The 20,938-nt window shown below is 44.2% G+C and overlaps 1 protein-coding gene across 6 annotated transcripts in view; it reads left to right on the top strand.

The window, feature by feature from the left end:
• Nucleotides 1-20,334, top strand: part of LOC101836288 (amyloid beta precursor protein) — a 213,964-nt gene extending 193,630 nt beyond the window's left edge. For 3 of the 6 annotated variants that reach the window (XM_040750547.1, XM_040750549.1, XM_040750551.1), the window contains 5 exons: nt 865-1,086; nt 6,731-6,784; nt 10,451-10,551; nt 13,440-13,586; nt 19,360-20,334. In XM_040750547.1, the coding sequence (XP_040606481.1) occupies nt 865-1,086; nt 6,731-6,784; nt 10,451-10,551; nt 13,440-13,586; nt 19,360-19,461 (626 nt within the window). In that variant the 3' untranslated portion in view covers nt 19,462-20,334. The remainder of the gene's footprint in view (nt 1-864; nt 1,087-6,730; nt 6,785-10,450; nt 10,552-13,439; nt 13,587-19,359) is intronic. The other 3 variants (XM_040750548.1, XM_040750550.1, XM_040750552.1) reach the window with 1 other exon arrangement.
• The last annotated feature ends 604 nt before the right edge of the window (nt 20,335-20,938 follow it).

Here is a 20,938-nt window from a genome sequence, read left to right on the forward strand (position 1 = left end):
TATATGGGAAGAAGAGATTCACCAATATTCTGATTTTTTTTTTTTGGTAGCAACTACACCCAATACAAAGTTATGTCCTATTTTTCCCCAATAAACTTTATTTAAATGATAAAAGGTGTGATTGTAGGATCTTTCATTGGACCCTCCTGACTTTGGATAAATCAGTGATTTTCCATAATGTTGATTTTTCTTTTTCTGCTCAGTCCATTCCCTCCCCACCCCATCCCACGCCACCCCCAGGGAAGTTAGTTGCTTTCAGTTCAGGCCACATGCGTGATGCTCAGAGGCAGAGATGGGAGATTAGATTAGCCCAGAGGCTCAGTCTCCACAGGACTATACCTTGAAGAACAAAATGCATATTTTTAGTTCCTGATGCATTTGGAGAAGGCAGATATTTTAAAGCAAGGGGTAAGGACTGAACGGAATAGGCTGCCCACTTATAATGCTGTCCTCGCCCATCCACATGTTCACAGAAGATGGAGATAGGGGATGTATCTTGCTTCAGAGACTGTACGTTGCCTAGCTTCCATGCTTGGTGTTAGCACCCCATGATATGGATTCCTTCATGATCATTGGATACAGGGGGAGTCTGTGGAAAGGAAGAGGCAGTTAACTGCCAAGGTCTTCACCTCCCGAGGAGTGAAGCAACAGAAGAATAGCACCCTCCCACTGCCGTTCTCCGTGGGGTCAAAGCCCGACTGGACAATTGCTAGCTATAATTTTCCTTAAGGAATTTGGTTTTTACATGTTAGGTGGTGCCCAATGACAACCTGTCACACATAGCACATAGTCAATAGGAATTGCTGCTCCACCTGTGGCCTCTGTGACCATACACTAACCAAGGACCCAATTGCTTTTGTTTAGATGAGCTGCTTCAGAAAGAGCAGAACTACTCCGATGATGTCTTGGCCAACATGATCAGTGAACCCAGAATCAGTTATGGAAACGATGCTCTCATGCCGTCTTTGACTGAAACAAAAACCACCGTGGAGCTTCTTCCTGTGAATGGGGAGTTCAGCCTGGATGATCTCCAGCCATGGCATCCTTTCGGGGTGGACTCTGTGCCCGCCAATACAGAAAATGAAGGTAAGAATCCCTCCTTATTGGATGACAGACCCTGCCTCAGTATATAAGATGGAGAGCAGTCAAGATAGACATTTGCCATCTGCACACACACGTGGGCCCACACCTGTACACACCTGCTACATACATGCTCACATACATACAAACAAAACTACACTAAAGTTGTCACTATGCATCTATTAAGATAATACACCTATTACATAGAGATGACTTTTGGATTATCCTTTAATTTTTAATGCTACAGAGTAAATAAGCTGATCTTCTGCAGCACAGATAGTCCTATTTTTATTTCCCCTTTCTCTTGGTCGATTTACATATGTTGTGGCACACATCTACCAGCTGCCCAAGATCAGCCTATGCAGCATAGGGAAACCCCATCTCAAAATAAAAGTTCATCATAACACACATATGATATGTCACATATCACTGTGTGTATGAGAGAGAGAGACAGAGAAGCAGCCTTGGACTCCCAGAAATCTGCCTGCCTCTGCTTCCCATGTGCTGGAATTTGAAAATTTTCTCTACCAAGAGGTATTTTATGGCTTCCTTTGAAATAATGATATTTGACTTGTGATCATCAGCTTTTGGCCTTGAATGAAAAGGGTGATCAAATTAAGGGCATACGATTTGGCCATTGGAGAGAGGCTTTGATGGGGCCTGTGTAGTGAAACAGATACACGCTGGAATAATCTTCCTCGGCTACTGATTCTTACATGAAAGCTCAGATTACACCAAATACAGACATAGACAACCAGGACGCTTGTTTCAGAATGAAACAATTTCAGGCTAAGTGATTTCAATGCAAGGCAGCTGTCAGAATTATGGAACTTGTGTTAAATGTTTTACCTACCGAAGTTCGAAGGATTAAGTTTTTCTCAGTCAACAAATTTGCACACCTGGGTGATGTAGCTTTCCCATAGGGACTTTGACAAAATTACGTGTGTAGGAGATAGCATCTTTTAGTTTGTTTTGCCATTTGTACACAAATTTCATGTACACAAACACCTCGATTTCTTGAAACTAGGAATGTTTTCCAAGGAGGCAGCAGGATTCTACCTTTGACTTTCCTCGGTGTGTAAAAGCACTGAGGAAGAAAGTGGAAGTGGGGTGTTTTGTTTATTTGGACTTTGGTTCATCTCTTTGATTTTTGGTTTTAGGGGTGGGGAATTTTTTATTTTTATTTTTGTTTGTTTGCTTTTCAGACAGGAGCTCTCTATGTAGCTCTGGCTGTCTTGTAACTCACTATGTAGACCAGGCTGGCCTGGAACTAACAGTGTTCTGCCTGCCTCTGCTTCCAGCGAGCTGGGGATAAAGGTGTGTACCACCACACCTGGAGCAAGCAGTTTTAAGAGATAGGCTGCAGAAATCTTTGTATAGACTTGTTTTCACAGCATAACAACCCAATTTGCTTCTTTAGTCTGAAAAATAAAAGGCAGCTTATAGAGATAATTCGAATAGATACTATCAGCTACTAGAGCAACATTATTTATTGCATATAAATTGTTGACTTTTCTCATTTCTTAACATTATCCTAACAAAACAAAAAATAGGTCATTTGCTTTTCAAAGACCTGGGTAACATGCATATATGTGGTATTATATAAGTAGATGCATTTGGGGCATTTAAAGTCATTATTGCCCATGTATAAACAGTGATGAGATTGATGCCTGTATGAAAAATGTACTGTCTCACTTGATAAGCCTTGTGTACACTAGATTAGCTCTTTCCTTATTGTTAATAACACACACTGTGAAATGAGCCTTAGGAAACAATAACGTGCACATGTGTAGACACAGAGAGAGAGAGAGAGAGAGAGAGAGAGACTCGAGTATTGATGAGATGTCCATGCCTTATTTAAGTGCATCTAGATGTATATTGCCTGTTGCCTAGACTTCGTCCCAAGAAAACATTTTTGTTAAAGATCTGGTATTGGGGCTTAGTCAGTGATCAGTTTTGCATGTCAGCATGAAGACCTGGGTTCAGTCCCCAGTACCTATGTAAAAAGCTAGGCATGGAAACTCTCGGAAGGCAGATAGAGGTGGCTTCCTGAAGCACAGTGACCAGCCAGCCTAGCCTACTTGGTAAGGTCTTGGCCAGTGGGAAACCTTATCTTAAAATTAAAGGAGCATGGTTGCTGAGGAATGGCAGGTAGGGTTGATCTCCAGACTCCACACACTCTGGTACTGGGGGCAGACATAACTGGATCCAGTGAGTTCATTGGCTAGCCAGTCTACATGGAACTACAAGCATCAGGCTCAGTGAGAGACCCTGTCTCAAGACAATAAGCAGAGCATGCTAGAGGGAGATACACTAAGCCCTTCTCTGGCCTCTGAGTGGACAAGCACAGGTGCACACGCTTACACACTCACGTGTATGCACCACTCAGAACATGCATGCACCATAGACGCAAAAACTATGCAGAAATGCCGTATTCATAAATAAGACGGAAGTGGGTTCCAGATTTACATTATCATAACCCTTGCATGCCTTGGGAAACGAGAGAACTATATATGGGGTGGGTTGTTGTGCTGAGCACACCAAATGGCAATAATGCCTCTCTTTGCTTGCGCTAGACTCTAAGCTCGTTCCCCCTGGCATAAGAGCCAGGACTTACCCCACATGCCTAACGAGCAGCTCTGAGATTCCAGTACAGCTCTGCTATGTGATAGTGCTCACATTCGTGAGTCTCTCCACCTATTTCCCCGTCTGAGAAAATTTGTATCTTCTTCATTCCTTGCTTAAAAGTAGGATGAGAACATTACGTAAGATAACATGCAAAGCTCTTAGAAAGGTGCCTGGAATACATTTTTTTTAAAGTAACTTTTAGTGGGACTAGAATCTTATGAGGAAGCCTTGTCATTCTTTGTGCAGATGACTGACCATGAGGTCTAAACACTACATCCTTCAAGTTAATAAGTATAGAGAGACATATAATACTGTACTGCCGCTCCCTTCCTTCAGAAATGTGTTCCCCATTCTCCCGGCCTCTCTTTTCATACGTGCACACCCTGAACTACTAAAAATGCCTACAGTTCTCAAAGGGTTTCCTTTTCATTGGCCCTGAAGCCCTTATCATCATTGCTTCAAATGCTTACCAGAAAAGTGTCTCGACAAATGCAATCAAGGTCAGTTAGCTATTTTACCCTGAGAAAAGAAATAGGTAAGAGCCTGGGGGAGGGGGGATGACTACGAGACAGTATTTTCTGGATGCAACAGGACGATTAATTACACAAATGAACTCAGCCGCTGAGAGAGAATTTAAGAGACCTGCACAGGATCAAGCCAGACTGAGTCTCTGCCCGGTGTGAGGAGATGATCATGAAGTCCCCCATGCCCCTCCTCGCTGAGGACACTGGTGATTGATGGCTGCGAGGAGACAGGGAATGAGTTCTCTTCAGTGATGTGGTCCAAGGTCCAGTAGATGTCTTTCCATCAATACGTATACTAGTAGTGCTGAAAGGATTCCACCATGGGTGAAAAAAAAAACCACTTGAACTTGGGAGGGAATAGTGGGCGGGCGGGGGGGGGGGGGTAGAGGGATGTCTCAGCGGTTAAGAGTACCGACTATTCTTCCAGAGGACCCTGGTTCGAGTCCCAGCACTCATATAGCAGCTTACAACTGTCTATAACTCTAGTTCTAGGGGATCTGATACCTTCACCCCAATGCACATAAAATAAAGGTTAAATAAATTATTTAGAGAAATAGTGGAAGATCAGCTGAAGGAATGGACTTGATCAAAGCACAACTGTATGCATGATCAAAATTCTCAAATCACTAAAGAAAAGATAGGTAGACAGCAAACAGTTTTCGTATCATAAACAATATGTCAGGAAAATTTTTATCAGAATTATGTTCTTACCTAGGTTAATGAGTAGCACTTAGAATAACGTCTTTGAGGTTTTATATACACTAATAAATTTGCATTATTATCGTAATAATTGTGCATTGCTGTGAGACCACCTGCTCTACATGCTGCCTTTGTTGCTTCCTGGGGTCAGGGGCACATTTTCTCAGACGTGACTGTCAGAGTGAGTGTAGCTTGGCATGGTCACACCAGCAACCGCTCGCTGCACCATTAAGCCCCTCATCATCAAGACAGTAAAAAAAAAAAGTACAGTCAGCCTTCAGCTCACTCCGTTTTACAGGGTCATAAAATCACAGTATGTATTTGTGATGGGAAATAAAATAAAGAGACGCTTGTAAATGTCATTGTTGAAAAGACCAGACATGCAGTAAGTCAACTCTTCAGGTGCGAGAACTTCCCGGAGTAGATGTTTGCACCTAATTGGTGCTTGCTGCAGTAGAAAGAGCCGGTGTTGTTGTTTTCATTGTTCCCTGAGAGGAAACGGCCTCGGGTGGCTGTGCCCGGCCGGCCGCCCACCTTGTTGGTGCCGGGCCTGGGTCTCATCATCACCGCCACCCCCTCTCTGTCCACCACGCTGCCAGTCTCTGCATGGGTAGAGTCAGAACCACTTCTGCCTCTTGACGTGTCCAGGTCTCGTAGCGCGCTCAGAAACACGATTTGCTCGTGTGATGAAGACAGCTCACTCACTGCCCGTCGGCTCCCCGCCGCTGTTCTTGCCAGCGTGTGCCATTCAGGACGGACTCGGGTCTGTGGTCTCCGCTGACGGCTTGGCCTGGGTGCCTCTGTAAGCTGCTGGTCCCAAGGCCTCCGTGGAGCTCACCTTGGCTTCCCTCCACTCCTGTGCTTGTATTTCTTTCTCGTTTTTACACTTGCCACACCTGACCCGGGGGGCGTCCTCCTCCCCTGACTTCGTCTGCCCGTCGGCCACTGGTTAACCCTAAAGGCTCCGTTGCCCTCTCCCCTTCCTTGTTCCTTCAAAACCCAGCGTCAGCTCAGGGGAGTGTTCTCTGACGGTGAGCACCACCCTGGGAATGCCACCTGGTGCCGAACCGTGGTCAGGGAAGTACTGTACTCAGACGTTGTTTTCCTTGGATCAGCCCCAGAATGCATGCCAAAGAATAACTGCATCTCTCGGCAAATATGAAGGGAAATGGTCTCATTTCACACAATTCAGCTGAATGTCGTCTATCCAGACGAAACCTGCCATTTAAAGAGAGACACAGTGAGAGCGCATGTCTTCTACCCTCAAACTAAGAAGGGATTTGCTTCACTAAATGGCACATTACGTGGTGAGGTTTTGCTCTCCCGATAACTCATATTGGCATTTCCTCTGGCAATTGCATAATCCTTTTGTAGTTAACTGTCGGAGAAGGTAAGATTGGACAGTTGCAGAAGGAGGTATCTTTAAGGTTTACTGCTGGGCTGGGGGTACTCTATTTTATTTCTGATCAAGAGCCAAGAAGCCATCTCTAACCTAGCTCAGAGGAAATCCCACCCTGCCAGCCTTCTTGTGTGATGCTAGTGTGCATCCTGGTGAGTGCTTTTAGGAACCAACCAGGGAGCCGCACTGGCACATGGGCGGTGGTGGGCGCCAAGCCTTTCGAAGTGGTACCCCTCCCATCCTTGATGCCCAGGATTCGTCCGTGAAGGCTCTTTCTCCAGCTGCTCCTTTTCATAGCTTGTTTATTGCACATGCTTTTTCCCTGCTCTGTGTTCAGAAGCCACGACTTAACCATCTCGATTTGTCTCGTTTGCTCTCTGTCTCTTGCTTCCTGCACCAGTTGAGCCTGTTGATGCCCGCCCCGCTGCCGACCGAGGACTGACCACTCGACCAGGTATCGGATGTCGCCCCTTTCCCGCCTCTCCTCTCAGCACACTGCCCTTCAGCAAACATGCCTCTCCCGACTGCACGTGCTCACCAAGAATAGAGTGTAAAATGACTGCAGGCACAGAACCTCGTCTCAAATTCTTTGCTTCTCCTTACGCTTCATTTCCCAAGTTCCTCCATGATCTCCGTTTTGCTTCTGAGCTTTGCTTTTGAAACTCTAAATGAGTCTTTTCAAATGCGGTGTTCTTTCTCTTGATTTCTTTCCTTTTAATAATTGGGGAGTATGATACGGACCCTGTCTGCAAAGATGGAGGCCCTGGGAGGTGTAGCTTCCAGTGATGAATTGGTTCTTGCCACAGGCATCTCCTTTCTTTCCTGGTTAGTACTCATGGGGGCCTTGAGTGGGCCCAGACTTTGGTTGGTTACCAGATTAGACACGATTTCCTGAAAATACCAAAAGTAGTGTTTCTCCAGATCCAGGAATACTTCTTGTTCTTTGTGGATTATACGTCCTTACTCTCAGCCAGTGGCTAAAATAACACAACAGATGTATATGCATAATTTTGCCTAGAAGTCCTTTGTTTTTTACATTATAAATTTCTTCACTATCAAAATAGACCCTTCTTTTTAGACAGTTCCCAAAGACGAAAAAGAAACGTGTTTTGACCCCCTGTTCTATGTTTAGCCTCTGGCTAAACTTAGTCTTAAGAATAATGTCACACCACAAGAGATAGAACATCTATCTACTCCATACACAGCCTCACCCCACTGGAGTGGCCAGCAGAGTGAATCAGAAACAAGAATGCTGGAGAACTGAAAGATCGTATGTTCTGAAGAGATTTTTTCCCCAAATAGCACATGCCTTCCCATATTTACTTTTTTATGGCCACATCCCAGTAAATAATAAGAACATTGTTAACCTTCCTTGGGACCATCGATAAAGGGTCATCAGTCTTTGCTTCCTGGTAGAGATGTATCCCTAGCAAGACCAGATATGGTCCGGCCCCTCTTCTTGCTAATGAAGTCTCTAGCCTTGGCTACTGCCAGCCACAGTCACAGGTAGACTTTCAGTGTCCTTCATATAGTGACATCATGACTCCCTGCTGTGAGTCAACACGTGATCAGAAACTGCGGACTCACACGTTGACTGCTGATCTCATTGATCCAGTGAACCTCTTGTCTCAGTGCTTCTAAAGGGACCTTGAATTACAGTAAGCTGTACACTGTTTGGGCTCTCCTAATGTCCTCCTTAATGCACGTGTCAGCTAGGAAACTTCCAGGGAGCCAGCAATTGGCATTTCCATTCTGCTCAGCCAGCTGGTGAAGCCCAAGGCGGGGCCAGTAGAATTCTTAACCACAGTTAAAAGACTAGCTCAAGCTGGTCTTATCTACTCGTTTTATTTTTGAAAGATAATATAGTTTTCATCTATAAACATAAATTGTAATATTGAGGTTGATTTTATTAAATCCCTATATTATATAAGGATGTATTTGTTCCTTTTGAAACAATCGGACACTGACACATGTCACCAGCCAGTATCTTTTTCACTTTATTTATTTTAACCTAAGATGTAAAAGACATTTTCATACACTGCCGAGCAAAAGTAATCTGCTTTGAGAGAAGAGCTAGTGGCATTCTTCAGGCTAGGGAAAGCCACCTAAAGTCTTTGCTGTGACATTGCAGTATGATTCCATGAGATATCAATGGAGTAAATTCTGTGGAGACTCGGAGGATAAATGATAAGGCCCCTGTTCCCAAGAGCCTGGAATATAGTGGGAAAAAACACACTTTGCAAATAGAAGACAAGATACATGAGGGCACACAAAAATATTTGAGATGAGAGCAGAGGGGAGTAAATCAAGGTGTGTCACCAGAGAATTCTCTGAAAATGAGCTCTCCAGAAAGAGGAGTGTAAGATTTAAGGTACATGGAGTAGCAAGGAAGAAAACAGTTCCATACACATCAGAGAATATACTAGGCTAGCCCTTGTTAGACCTGTATCCTTCAGCAGACAGCCACTGGAGAGAAAGAATGTTTATACTGAACATGAGGAGGAACCTAGCTAAGCCGTGTTTATGAACATGCTACTTGCTTGAAATGTCTGAGGAGCTGTGTAGGCTCTATCTGTACTTGTAATGAGTCTGCCAAGTATTTAGAGTAGTACATTCCTGTGTTGTCCATATTGGATTAATACCTCCCTATGTTGCCCATATTGGATTAGTACCTCCCTGTATTGTTTACATTGGATTAATAACTCCCTATGTTGCCTACATTGGAGTAATACCTTCCTTTGTTATGCACATGTTTTGATGCCTCTATGCCCACATTTTGTGAATCCACCACACACCTGACTCTACCAGATTGCTTTTTTAGACTTTCTAAACTTAGATCCCCTTCCCAGGATTGCCCTATGCCATTGCTTTTGAATAATCAATCTTGTCACTCGAAAGCAAATACAGCAAGGGTGTGAGCTTTGGCTTACTCCCGACCCCACCCCCCCACCACCATTGTTACATTATCTTGATGGAGAGACTGATTTGTTCTCTTTCACATCTGAGAAGCCAGCGTGTTCTAACTTTTAGAATATAATGTTACTGATGAGTCTCAGCCATAGTGATGCTGATTTCTGGGCATAGTGACTATCACAGCAACTTACTCTTCCTAGAATGTTTCCAGGGAACAATAGACTCTGGAAGACAATAAGAAAACACATTAGCAGGATTGTCGCTTGATTAATTAAGCTACCCTTCCATTATACCCTGTCCCCAACCTTCTTCAGGCCTAACAATCCAGTTTTTGTTACCCCAAGAGATATTTTCCTATTATTTCATCATTCTATCAGTTTATTAATCTCTTTGTAATGGTATTACCTAGTGTGTAGAATGTCTACTAAGTTATACTCATGCTAAACAGAAATGAAACACCCTTCCGCTTTAATTTCTAAAGGGTATTTACATTGAAGCCTCGTTATTATTTGAATCATGGCATACTGTAGCAGTTGGTCCAAGACTCATGCATCCATGTATAGAAAATGAAGAATTAGGTAATAAATTCTTTTAGTCCCAAAGCATCATTTTACACACTGTGTGCTCCTGCTTTAGAGTCATGTGTGTAACCAGAGAGATACAATGCTTAGATAAACAGATTCTATGACTGACAATGCTTGCTGCACATAGAAATAATTCATCTGTAATAAGAACAAAACTCCAGAGTCATCACTTTGTTCTTCCAGGTCATTAGTATTCATTTTCAAAGCTTTGCAGGTTTGGGGGGTTGTTTGTTTGTTTGTTTTTTGACTCTGAAGTAATGACAGCCCATAGAAATGCACACATAATAAACAACAAGCCAGCAAAACCAAGTCAACATTTCTTAGGTGCAATTTTAATCCAACATCCCAACCAGCCTTGAGTTTTTCCTTCCTTCCCTCCCCTTTTTAATTACAGCGTGTGTTTGGCCACAGGAGCATTACATTCAGCTGTCTTTAGGCCTTTCGCTTGGTAGGCAGCGGTTAATGGTTTAAATCTAGGGTGTCATTTTTCTTGAAGAAACTCCTTGATCTGTTTTTCTAAAAGCTCTGGCCTAGAAAGAAATTTTTGGCAGCCTTTGTCCCATTGTGTTTCTAGTTAGAGGTAACACTAATTGATGGCCCTACATACTTTGTGTTTCGCGTAGGTTCTGGGCTGACAAATATCAAGACGGAAGAGATCTCTGAAGTAAAGATGGATGCAGAGTTCGGACACGATTCAGGGTTTGAAGTTCGTCATCAAAAACTGGTATGGAAAATAATTTGCCTGTCCCCAATGAGTGTGTGTCTACCCAAATTACATGGTAGCACTTGGGTCTTCCTCTACCAAAACTGGGAGGGAAAACTGCAAACCACACCAAAATGTTTGCCAGGGTCATCACAAAGATATGGAGAAAAGTAAACAGCTTCTGACCAGAAGCAGCTGAGCCCAGGCAGACCTTAAATGTGTAACTAATTTCAGGGTTGCAGCCTCATCAACCGATGTGTGCATGTGCTTTCTAGGAAAATGGATTTTACAGGTTGAATATATCTAATCCAAATAGCCAAAATGGAAAGCTCCAGAACGTACTTTCTGACCATTGGCAGGATACCACAAACAAGAAACTTGACACCATGAATAGAGTGCAGTAGAGTAGAGTATAAAACTCTACTTAGACTAGGTATAAACTATGTATAGGAAACCTAAGTGAGTTTTGTTTAGACTTGGTTCCAGTCTCCAAGGGAACCTCCTTATGTAAATACAAAAATGACAGGATCCAGATTTTTGAAGCCCTTCTGGTTATAACTATTCTCAATCTATTACAGTTTTATCTGAAGAATCTCAAACATGCAAACAGTGCTTGTTTCTTTGGAATCTTTTCATGGTGTTTGCTGAACTTCCCAACTACAACTAGAACGTTTCAGTCCTCTGTCCATCCGGGACACTCCTTCCTCCCACCCCTCCCATCTTCCGGTATTTCGTTTGTCTTATAACAGAAAAATAGTGTTATAAGGGTGGGTGAAGGCAAGAAGTGACTGTGACCCTGTGCCTTCCCATAAGTGTCTGTCCTCAAAACCTTGGGCAAAGGAGATAGTCATTTCTTTTAAAACACTGGCATTTTCCTTCCAGATGTTAGAATTGGAAGTGAAAGAAAAGCAAGTGTCTTTTTTGTAGGCAGGCAGAAATATATAATCCTTTGCCAAAAACTCAGAAATTCAAGTGAGCCAAATCCCAGATTGTTAGAGTTCCTTCCATGTTATCAGTGATCACAATAAAGGACTTAAATAAAGACGATATTCTCATGCATTCGGTGGTGAACAAAAAAGTAATAAAATTCTCAGAGTGACACTCGATAAGTAGTCCAGACTGCTGTTAACGGTGTGTGTGCCTGCAGCCTGATGCCTTTATGACTCTGTCTTTCCAGTGTTTATAAATAAAATGTGTAGATCCTAGTATGATTCTCCACAAGAAAAAAACCTTTATTGTTTGGCTCCTTGTCTCTGAATGACTGTAGCAGATCCCACAGCCGGCTTGGGATTCCGATTTGCGTTAGGTTTTTTTTTTCCAGAAAAGGAAAAGCCGCCAGCCTTCTGAAGCGTATTTTTCACTGGCGAGTTTCTTGCTGTGTCACTTACTGAGAAATGAGAGGCACTCCTGCTCTGTCTGAGGCTGGAAGGGTTAAAAACTAAGCCGGGGTGACTGCTGAAGGGCTGGGAGTTGCAGCCCAGAGCAGAAGATGACAGACCAGAATCACATTTTCCTGAGCTGGCGTCATGGACGCCCTTCTCAGTAACTCCGTGAACTCCTATAATGCCACAGTGACTAAAGGCAACGGCGGCGATTAGGGGCGTCAGCTCCCTCCACTGTGCTAACTGATAAGATAATTTACTATAATTAGGGCGATGAATATTGCAGAATTACAGTATTCCCTTAAAGACATAGGGATGTGTCCAGATTCACATTAATTCCTGATTACTTCACTGTAGTATCATTAGCTAATTAATATTTCCTTTAATAAATATGTTGAGCTAGCATGTTTGGTTAGCGAGGGGGGTTCATTATGAACCATCTCCAATTTTGTTGCAGATGCAACGTGAGCAGCATCCGCTTAGAAATTGTCAAAGAAAAGAAAGACATTTTTTGTAATCTGCTCTCCTTTACTGCATCTTTGCAAATTGCAAAGGTGATGGAAGGAGCGATGGAAATCGGTCATCCGCCTGTCTTGCAGCCGAATGGAAAGGATTATTTAGGGAGCTGTTTTCCCTGACTTACATAATGAATATGGTATATGGTTAGGAATAGTCCCGCCCCATGCCCCACCCCCATGCCCCCGCGCTTTTTTTTAACTTCCATAAGATCATCTCTTATATAACAAGACAATTAAAGTGCAAACTGTATCTGTTATCCTACCTAAGCAGACAAAGATGAAAAAAATAATTGTTTGCTTTTGTAAAAAGCATAGAGGACATATATATGTATATATATACATATATATATCAGAGAATTTATCACAGTGAATACATTTCTTCTTTGTGATGGTCTCATAATTCTTTTTATGTCTAATATAAACAACCAAAGTAAAGCAGACGATTTTGGTTTCTAGGCACAACGTAACAGAGTGTGAGCTGTTTGTAACTCTAAGACCCTCTTTGCCTGTACTACTTCCCTTCACAAGCATGGCACTTTTAAAGTAGAGTACGTTCCACGGTTAACTGAGTCTGACTGAATTATTGTGCTATGAAGTAGGTAAATGGACTGTCCTGTTCTATTCCCTCTGATTAACTCCTGTGTTTCAGGGCGTTTACCAATGTGTATAGAGCGTGTCCCTTCAAGGAAATGGAAACATACGGTTTGAAAATAGCCAAAGCAGGAAAGTGCTCACCTATGTCTAGAACTAGGATGGGCACCTCTGTGATTTTTACCAAATGCTTCTCTGTCAAAGGATTTTAAGTCTCTGCAGACTCCTCTTTTGACATGCACTGGGGAAATTGACTTCTCAGAACCTAGGAATGAGCTCATTCCCCTGGAGAGTAGGATGCTCATTGCTAGGGACTGGCCAACTCACTCTTAGGGAGCTACAGCAGAAGGTTCTCTGAAACTTTTCTACTTCCGGGGTCTCCTGCACTTACAGTCCTTTCTCTTGGCTTGTTTTCAAGGTCTTCTTTGCAGAAGATGTGGGTTCAAACAAAGGCGCCATCATTGGACTCATGGTGGGGGGCGTTGTCATAGCAACCGTGATTGTCATCACCTTGGTGATGCTGAAGAAGAAACAGTACACATCCATCCATCATGGCGTGGTGGAGGTAGGTAGACTGGTGGCCTGTCTGCAGGGAAACAATGAACGCTGGCCTAAGGACCGCCTGGGAGAAAACAGTATCCCCTCCACGGTGCTCAGGTTACAACTGTTTTCTTACTGCGGTTTTCATCCATTTTAGGTTACTATGAATTTAATGAACACTCAGTAACATTTGGGGTTGTTACTTTAACATAATTTGTATTGAAATTAACCAAAATAAGACTTAATACAATGCTCAACTTTAAGGGAAAAAAAGTTATGCTTTTGCTTTAATAACAAGAGCAGGAACAGAAGTTGAAAATTAAAAAGGGTGGGTGTTTGCTTTTGGAAAAAAAAAAAGGTAATAAATCCTAGATAGTCATTGCTGGGTTTTTTGTTTGTCTGTTTGTTTGGGTCCTTAAGTAATCTGGCCTCTGAGTAGAACCAGGTAATCGTAGATAATTTACTAATCAGTCATTGCTAATTTTCAGGCATGACTCTTACTATTAATTGTTAGAAATGAAATTGGAGCCAGTGGCTTGGAAAAGCATGCGTTATTGCCATGGATGTGCTCTTCAGAGTATTACCCTGAACCCCCATCTGAACAAAAACCCTCCTCTCCCGGAGCTAGTGAAGAAGCATTGGGACCGGAAAGAGTGTACCCGTAAGGCCCCCCAAACTGCAAATGTGCTAGACTTAGTCTTTCCGTCCCCTGGCCCGCCAAGAGGGGATGGTTCGTTAGTACGGAAAGCAATATTATGTCATCAAAAAGTGCAGGTTTCCAGTGCAACTCCTTCCACTCCTGCAGTGCGGGAGAAAGAGCAAAGGGCGCCTAGAAATGGTCTCGATTTGTCACTTGGTTCCCTCCAGACTCCTTTTGTCCTGGAGAAGGGTGCTGAGGAGGGTCTGAATCCCCCTCTTTCTCTTTTAGAGCCTGTGTTTTTGTCCAGCTCTGTACTGAGTCTGTGTTTGGCCAGAGGGTTGAAATAGAACTTGACTGTTGTCCCCACCCCCTGCCCTTGGGGAGGTGTCGTCACTCAGCCTGGGGTGTCAGTGGTGAGACACAATGCCGTGGACTTCAGAGAGCCCTCTGCGGTGCCTACAGTGTGGACGGCATGTGTGTGATCCTCCCATACCTGACTTAGGGGGTCTGCTCACACTCGGTGTCTCCACAGCCACAGGTTAAGCTGACCCCAGAGCAAAATAATCGCTATAGCAACAACTTGCATTTAGGTTGTATTTGAAAGTATAAGTCATAGTCATCTCGGGGTGTGTGAGAGTACAGGAGAATGTATGTAAGTGATATGAAAATACCACGCTTCATTGGGTAAGGAACTCCATCTTCACCCTTCTCTTTGGTTTTGGAGCCGATCTCCCGTGTATGCTGAAGGAACCCTCCATGTGGAAATAGCATTATTCCTATCTCTGGTTGATTTCCTTCATGAGTGAGTAGACCTGCCTCAGTAAGAACAAAAAGGAGTCATGAATGGATCCAGTGTCCTGGTAACTCAAGACAACACCTGAATTTCACTCCACCAGGGCATGATGGGAGCATGTTTCCAGAAACAGTTCTTGTTCTTATGATGAATGACTCCCATGGGTCACAGAGATAGGGAGCCCAGGAAAACCATGGAGGGAAGTGTGGCCATGCAAACGAGCCTAGTGTTTCTTATTGATACCGTAGACAGCCATCACCTGGTTTGTTTGGTTTTTTCTTTCTTTTAAATAAATGAATATTGACTCAATGGTTTGCTTAGCAGGATGCCAGAGATTCATTCTGCCGGCTGTGTTTCCTGATTTGGTAGCTGACACTAAGCATTACCGTCCTGAGTATTTTGCTTCCTGAATTTGTCTGCAATTTCAGTGTGTTACTAGTGGCAGAGTGTCTTTGCGCCACCTCCGTTACCCCGCTCTGCTCCTGTTTCCGGTGGTTCTGCGCCGGTGTTCGTTGGCAGGGAGGTTGGAAACATGTGTATGCACTGTAGATCTTCAGCGCTCCCAGAGACCCCTCACCTTCCTCAAGCTGAAGCGGCACTGTCTCTTTATTATAGAATGTGAAGGAAGTCTGTCTTTCCTGCCTCAGAGGAAGACACTACACCCCCGCCCCCTGCGCCCACGCCCTCAGTCATTCCCTTAATGACCCAAATAAGAAAAGTGCCTTATGTATGACCTTTCTCCTGAGGAATGTGCTGTCACACTGGTGACGTCATAAAAGCTGGACCTTAAAGGTCCTTTCTTCCCGGGAAGCTGGGTACCAGATCAGCCGGAGACAGCGGAGGTTGAGTCAGAAGCAAGCTCTGCTTCACGGATGGCTTCCAGGCAGCTGCAAGAGCAGGGGCTGGAAGGGTGAAATAGGCAGCTAAGCCAGGCCCCTGCGCCCGCCTGCAGTTACTTAAACACGGGCTGTGAGTGACACTTCGAGGGTGCAATCGTAATTACAAAAAGGAGCAGGCTCAGGCTTGAACAGAGAATCAGCACTGGGAGCCGTGCAAAGAGCAGGAAAGTGGCATGGCAAGAGTGTACCAGTCCTAAGTAGGGTGTAGGCGGATATCTGTGAGTTCAAGGCCAGCCTGGTCTACAAAGCAAGTTCCAGGACAGCCAGAGCTGTTTCACAGAGGAACCCTGCTCAGGTCAATGATGGAGTGTTTGCCTGGCATGCACCGGGTCCAATCCTCAGCATGTTGATTTTACTTAAAGATGTCTGGGCTGAGTGGGCTCAGCTCTTTACGGTGCCATCATTTCCAGTGGCTGTTGAAGCCACCTGCTGTTCTGTGCTGTGCAAAGGCTTGGGTGTGGGAAGACAGAGATCTATGCCTGAAGTCAGGCTGGTTGCTGACCAAGCCGTCTATTGTTCAGTCCGGACATCAGAGGAGAGAATATACATTAACGGATGCCCGTGTTTTCTTCAACAAGGGATGTTCCTTTCCCCAGAAGAGTAGATTCTGTCCCCTATCCCATCCTGTCCCCCCATTCCTTCCAGAACTCTGCCACCAGCTCAAGCTGCCCCAGCTCGAAGTTGAGAGAAATGGGATGTCCATGCCACACCTAGGAATAAAGGGATGGGCACAACCCTCGCGGTAGCTTTGACAGTGAGGAAGGGATTGAGGTCCCTGGCTATGAGGAGGGTTCACCCTTGCTCTTTGTTTAGCTGGAGGTTTCTCCACAGATACGAATATTCGCTTCCAGCATTCAAGAGGATTGGAGATTAAAAGGTGCCAGTCCTACTCCTCTCCTCGGGTGCTCTCTGTTAAAGCAATCCCTTGAGAAGCTCAGAGCCCTGTAAACACTGAGGACCAAGCTGACCCATGGCGGGAATCTCGAACACCTCTGCTTCCCAGCAGCAAAGGGCATCGAGGATTAGCATGTAAAAGAAACCACGAAAAGACTGAATTGAGATGCCAGGACTGAGCAGCTCTGAGCCTTGGGTCTCTGGTGGGTTCTCTTGAGCATTTCTTTTGGAGTTTGAAGAGATAAAACTAAATAATAGTATTAAACGGGCAGGTGTTCTGCTGTTCTTGGGAAACGCAGATGACTATTGGCAGGTAGCAGAGGTTTGCTGCTCCTCCTCAAGGTATATATTCTAACACACAGCTGTTGTGTGTATTTTCCTACATTAAGAAACAGCGGCTTTGTGATTGATCTCCGAAGCAACATTTTTTCTTAAATTCCCTTCTTTGGAATCTCAATTATGGGGTAACACAAAGTCAGGGAAATGCCCAAGTTCAGATGGCACATGATTCCAGACAGTCCCTAGCAAGCAGACTGGGAGAGTGACTAACTGCTCACACTTTGGGAGTTAATCTGTACAGAGGTGTTTCAACGGGCAAGCTTGTGGCCAATTACACAATTGCCAATTAAATCAAGGTGACCTCATTTGTTGTCAACAGCACAGATCACAGGAAACGGGAGGAGATGGGAAAAACACCTGTGTGTTTCTCCCAACGGGCAGTGATGCTGAGGGCCCATTTGAGTGGTGTTGTCTGAGTACTGACTCTTAGGAGGAAGCGCCCAGAGCTGTCACTGGACTAACCTGGGGACAGGACTGCAGGCAGCTCTCACCCGAGGCAAGATGGGAATAGCTCCCTTCAGGATAGTGCCTCCTGAAGATGGGCGGAGTCGGGGACAATAAGGCAGCTGCCCTGTGGGGAGAGAGAGAGCTCCTGTTTCCACTGCATGGTGACTGTGTCATGAAGGTTGTCTCATGCCCAGGCTAGAGAGTCCCTGGTTCTGTAGGTCACACAGTGGCTGTGAAGGGATTTGTGTCTGCAAGGCTCTCCATCAGAGTTACTTGTTAGGTGGGACTAGTCATGACCTATCTATATATGGTCATTCAAACACCTCGTCACTCAACGCTGACACCATGTGCTCTATGGCTTTTTGTTTTTTGAGGGTTTGGTTTGGTTTGGTGATGGTTTTTTGGTTCTGTTGTTGTTGTCCTGCATTGGGGGTTAGGAGCCATCCCTGCAGTTAGACAGCCATGCAAGGTCCAAACTCTTGCCACATTGGCAGTATCAGAGAGGAAAACACTAGGTAGCTTGCCAGATGTCCCTCAGCAATGCTTAGCACTGGGAAATGGGGTCCTACTGAGGTTGCAAGGTGAATTCAGTCCTGACAGAGTCAGAAAGATCCCTTTGAAATACGGCCCCTAGAATATATACGCCTCAACGTTCCCGGGGAAAAGGCGCTGTATTCTGTGTGCGTCTGAGCAGGTTCTCGTCATCTTCCAGTGGTTCTGCAGAGGCTGAGCTCTTATTAATTCACAGACTTAAGCACACACCTCCCCTTCTCCTCGCTGGCAGAGGTGGTGCAAATATAGAAACAAGAACAGCCATTAGCTACCATAAAGAGATAAGTGCCCTGCACGGTCTGCGGAGACTATGAGCCTTCGTGGCTCTGCGTGACCGTGGCTGAGGGAGAGCATGTTTACAATGCTGACCCGATCTTGCAGGCAAACCCTGAGGTAGTAACAGAATCCCTGTGATGACTTAGCTGCCTGTAGCTCCTATGTATCTTAGGGTTCTGGGGTGTGTGTGTGTGTCCATGAGTACAGCTCTGACCCTGAATCCAACCTCCAGTATTGCAAATTATGTATGTGTAAGTATGTTAGAGAGGCATACATATATAAAACATGTGTGTTATATATAGCATGTAAGTCAGCATGTCCCTACATAGCTTTCCCTTTATACATGTTATCACTTTAAATAATAGGCCCTCAGAACTCCCTAACAGTTCCACAAATATAAAAACCTATTGAAATGGCAGAAGATGCTTGAAACCCCAGAGAGCTGAGTGTTATCTCTGTACAGTTCTCAGTGTCACAGTGAGCTCTGTGTGATGTTCTGTCTAGCCTGCCACCCCATGTCTTCAGTGTTGGCTATTTTAGCCAATGCCCTACCCCACCCCCACCCCCGTGCAAACCATCAAGATTTTCAGCACCACCTAGTGGCTAAATGCAGCATCGTCATAAGCCATGTATGTAATGTCAGAAATTGGGGGATAAAGATGATAAAACCATGGATGTTAAGCCACGCGTTGGTGGCGCACGCCTTTGATCCCAGCAAAACTGGGAGGCAGAGGCGGGTGGATCTCTGTGAGTTGGAGGCCAACCTGGTCTACAAAGCTACACAGAGAAACCCTGTCTCAAGAAACAAAGCAAAAACAAAAGAAACAAACGAAAATGGATGTTATGCACGTTGGGAAAAGAAAAATCCAGCACACTGTGTCCTATTACTGCCTTGTAGTACCGTGCTCCATTAAAGGGCTGGTGTATTTTAAACCCGCGTCTCATGCCTGCTTTCCAGGTTGATGCTGCTGTGACCCCGGAGGAGCGCCACCTCTCCAAGATGCAGCAGAATGGATATGAGAACCCCACCTATAAGTTCTTCGAGCAGATGCAGAACTAGAGCACCACCACAGCAGCAGCCTCTGAACCTGGACAGCGAAACCATTGCTTCACCACCCATCGGTGTTCATTTACAAAATAATGTGGAAAGAAACAAGCCCTTCTGTTTTATTATTTACTCATCATTGCCTTTTGACAGCCGTGCTGTAACACAAGTAGATGCCTGAACTTGAATTAATATACAAATCAGTAATGTATTCGCTCTCTCTCTCTCTCTTTATATTCTGGTCTCTACACTACATTATTAATGGGTTTTGTGTACTGTAAAAAAAATTAGCTGTATCAGACTAGTGCATGAATAGATTCTCTCCTGATTATTTATCACATACATAGCCCCTTAGCCCGTTGTATATTATTCTTGTGGTTTGTGACACAATTAACTCCTACTTGAAATACGCTTTAAAAATCGATGGGGGATGCTTCGTGTGAACGTGGGCATTTAGCTGCTTCTCTTGTCTAAGTGTTCTTTTCCTGATCACTATGCATTTTCAACATTTTTAAGTATTCCGAATGATTTAGAAAGTTTTTTTCCATGACTGCATTTTACTGTACAGACTGCTGCTTCTGCTCTCTTTGTGGCACAGGATGCGAGGACACACACTGATTTCTTTGTGCCTGTGTTATGTGCACACGTTAGGCATTGAGAATCTGAACTTTTTTTTTTGTCCATGTATCTTTGGATCTTTGATTTAAGAAAAAACAAATCCCTGTTCATCGTCAGCACTTTTACGGGTGGGGGGAGGGAGTGTTCTGCTGGTCTCAAATCACCAAGAATTCTCCAAAAATAATTTTCTGCAGGATGATTGTACAGAGTCATTGCTTATGCCATGATAGCTTTCTACACTGTATTACATAAATAAATTAAATAAAATAACTCCAGGCAAGACTTTTTTTTAACGGTGATTGTGGACATTGAGTGGGAAAAAGAGGCAAGTTCCATTGTATCTCCAGTCTAAACCACTTCAACAATGCTGAAAGAAAATGAAAACCAGGAGGGGAAGACAAGAGTAGACAGGGCATCCCGAGGCAACTCCTAAGCATTCTACAGTTTGTATAAAATGGCGTTTTCGTGTGAATAAATACGCTGTTGGAGGGGCACTGTTGGAGAGCTGATTATTTAGTAATCTAGATGAGTGAGAATCCATTCACACCTAAGTGCGAGCCTGAAGAGGAAATTGCAGGGAACACAGCTCTCAGTGTGCTGGTGAAATATTTCATAGGCCTGATTGATGGTGTTTACTGTTTTAAAAGTCTGTGCTACATGATCTTGGTCCTTGTGAGACACAAAAACAAAGAGAAAAGTTGTAGAGAAATAAATTTTTATTTTATTTCAAGGTAGGGTCTCAAGTATCACAATCTAGCCTCGAACTCATGTAGCCAAGGATGGCTTTAAACTCCTGACCACCCTTCCAAGTGCACCATCGTGCCCCATAAGTGGGGTGCTGGGATTTGAATCCAGGACTCCCTATATGCTAGGT

This window comes from Mesocricetus auratus, unplaced genomic scaffold, assembly GCF_017639785.1.
Source record: "Mesocricetus auratus isolate SY011 unplaced genomic scaffold, BCM_Maur_2.0 Super-Scaffold_100008, whole genome shotgun sequence".
Taxonomy (NCBI): Eukaryota; Metazoa; Chordata; class Mammalia; order Rodentia; family Cricetidae; genus Mesocricetus; species Mesocricetus auratus.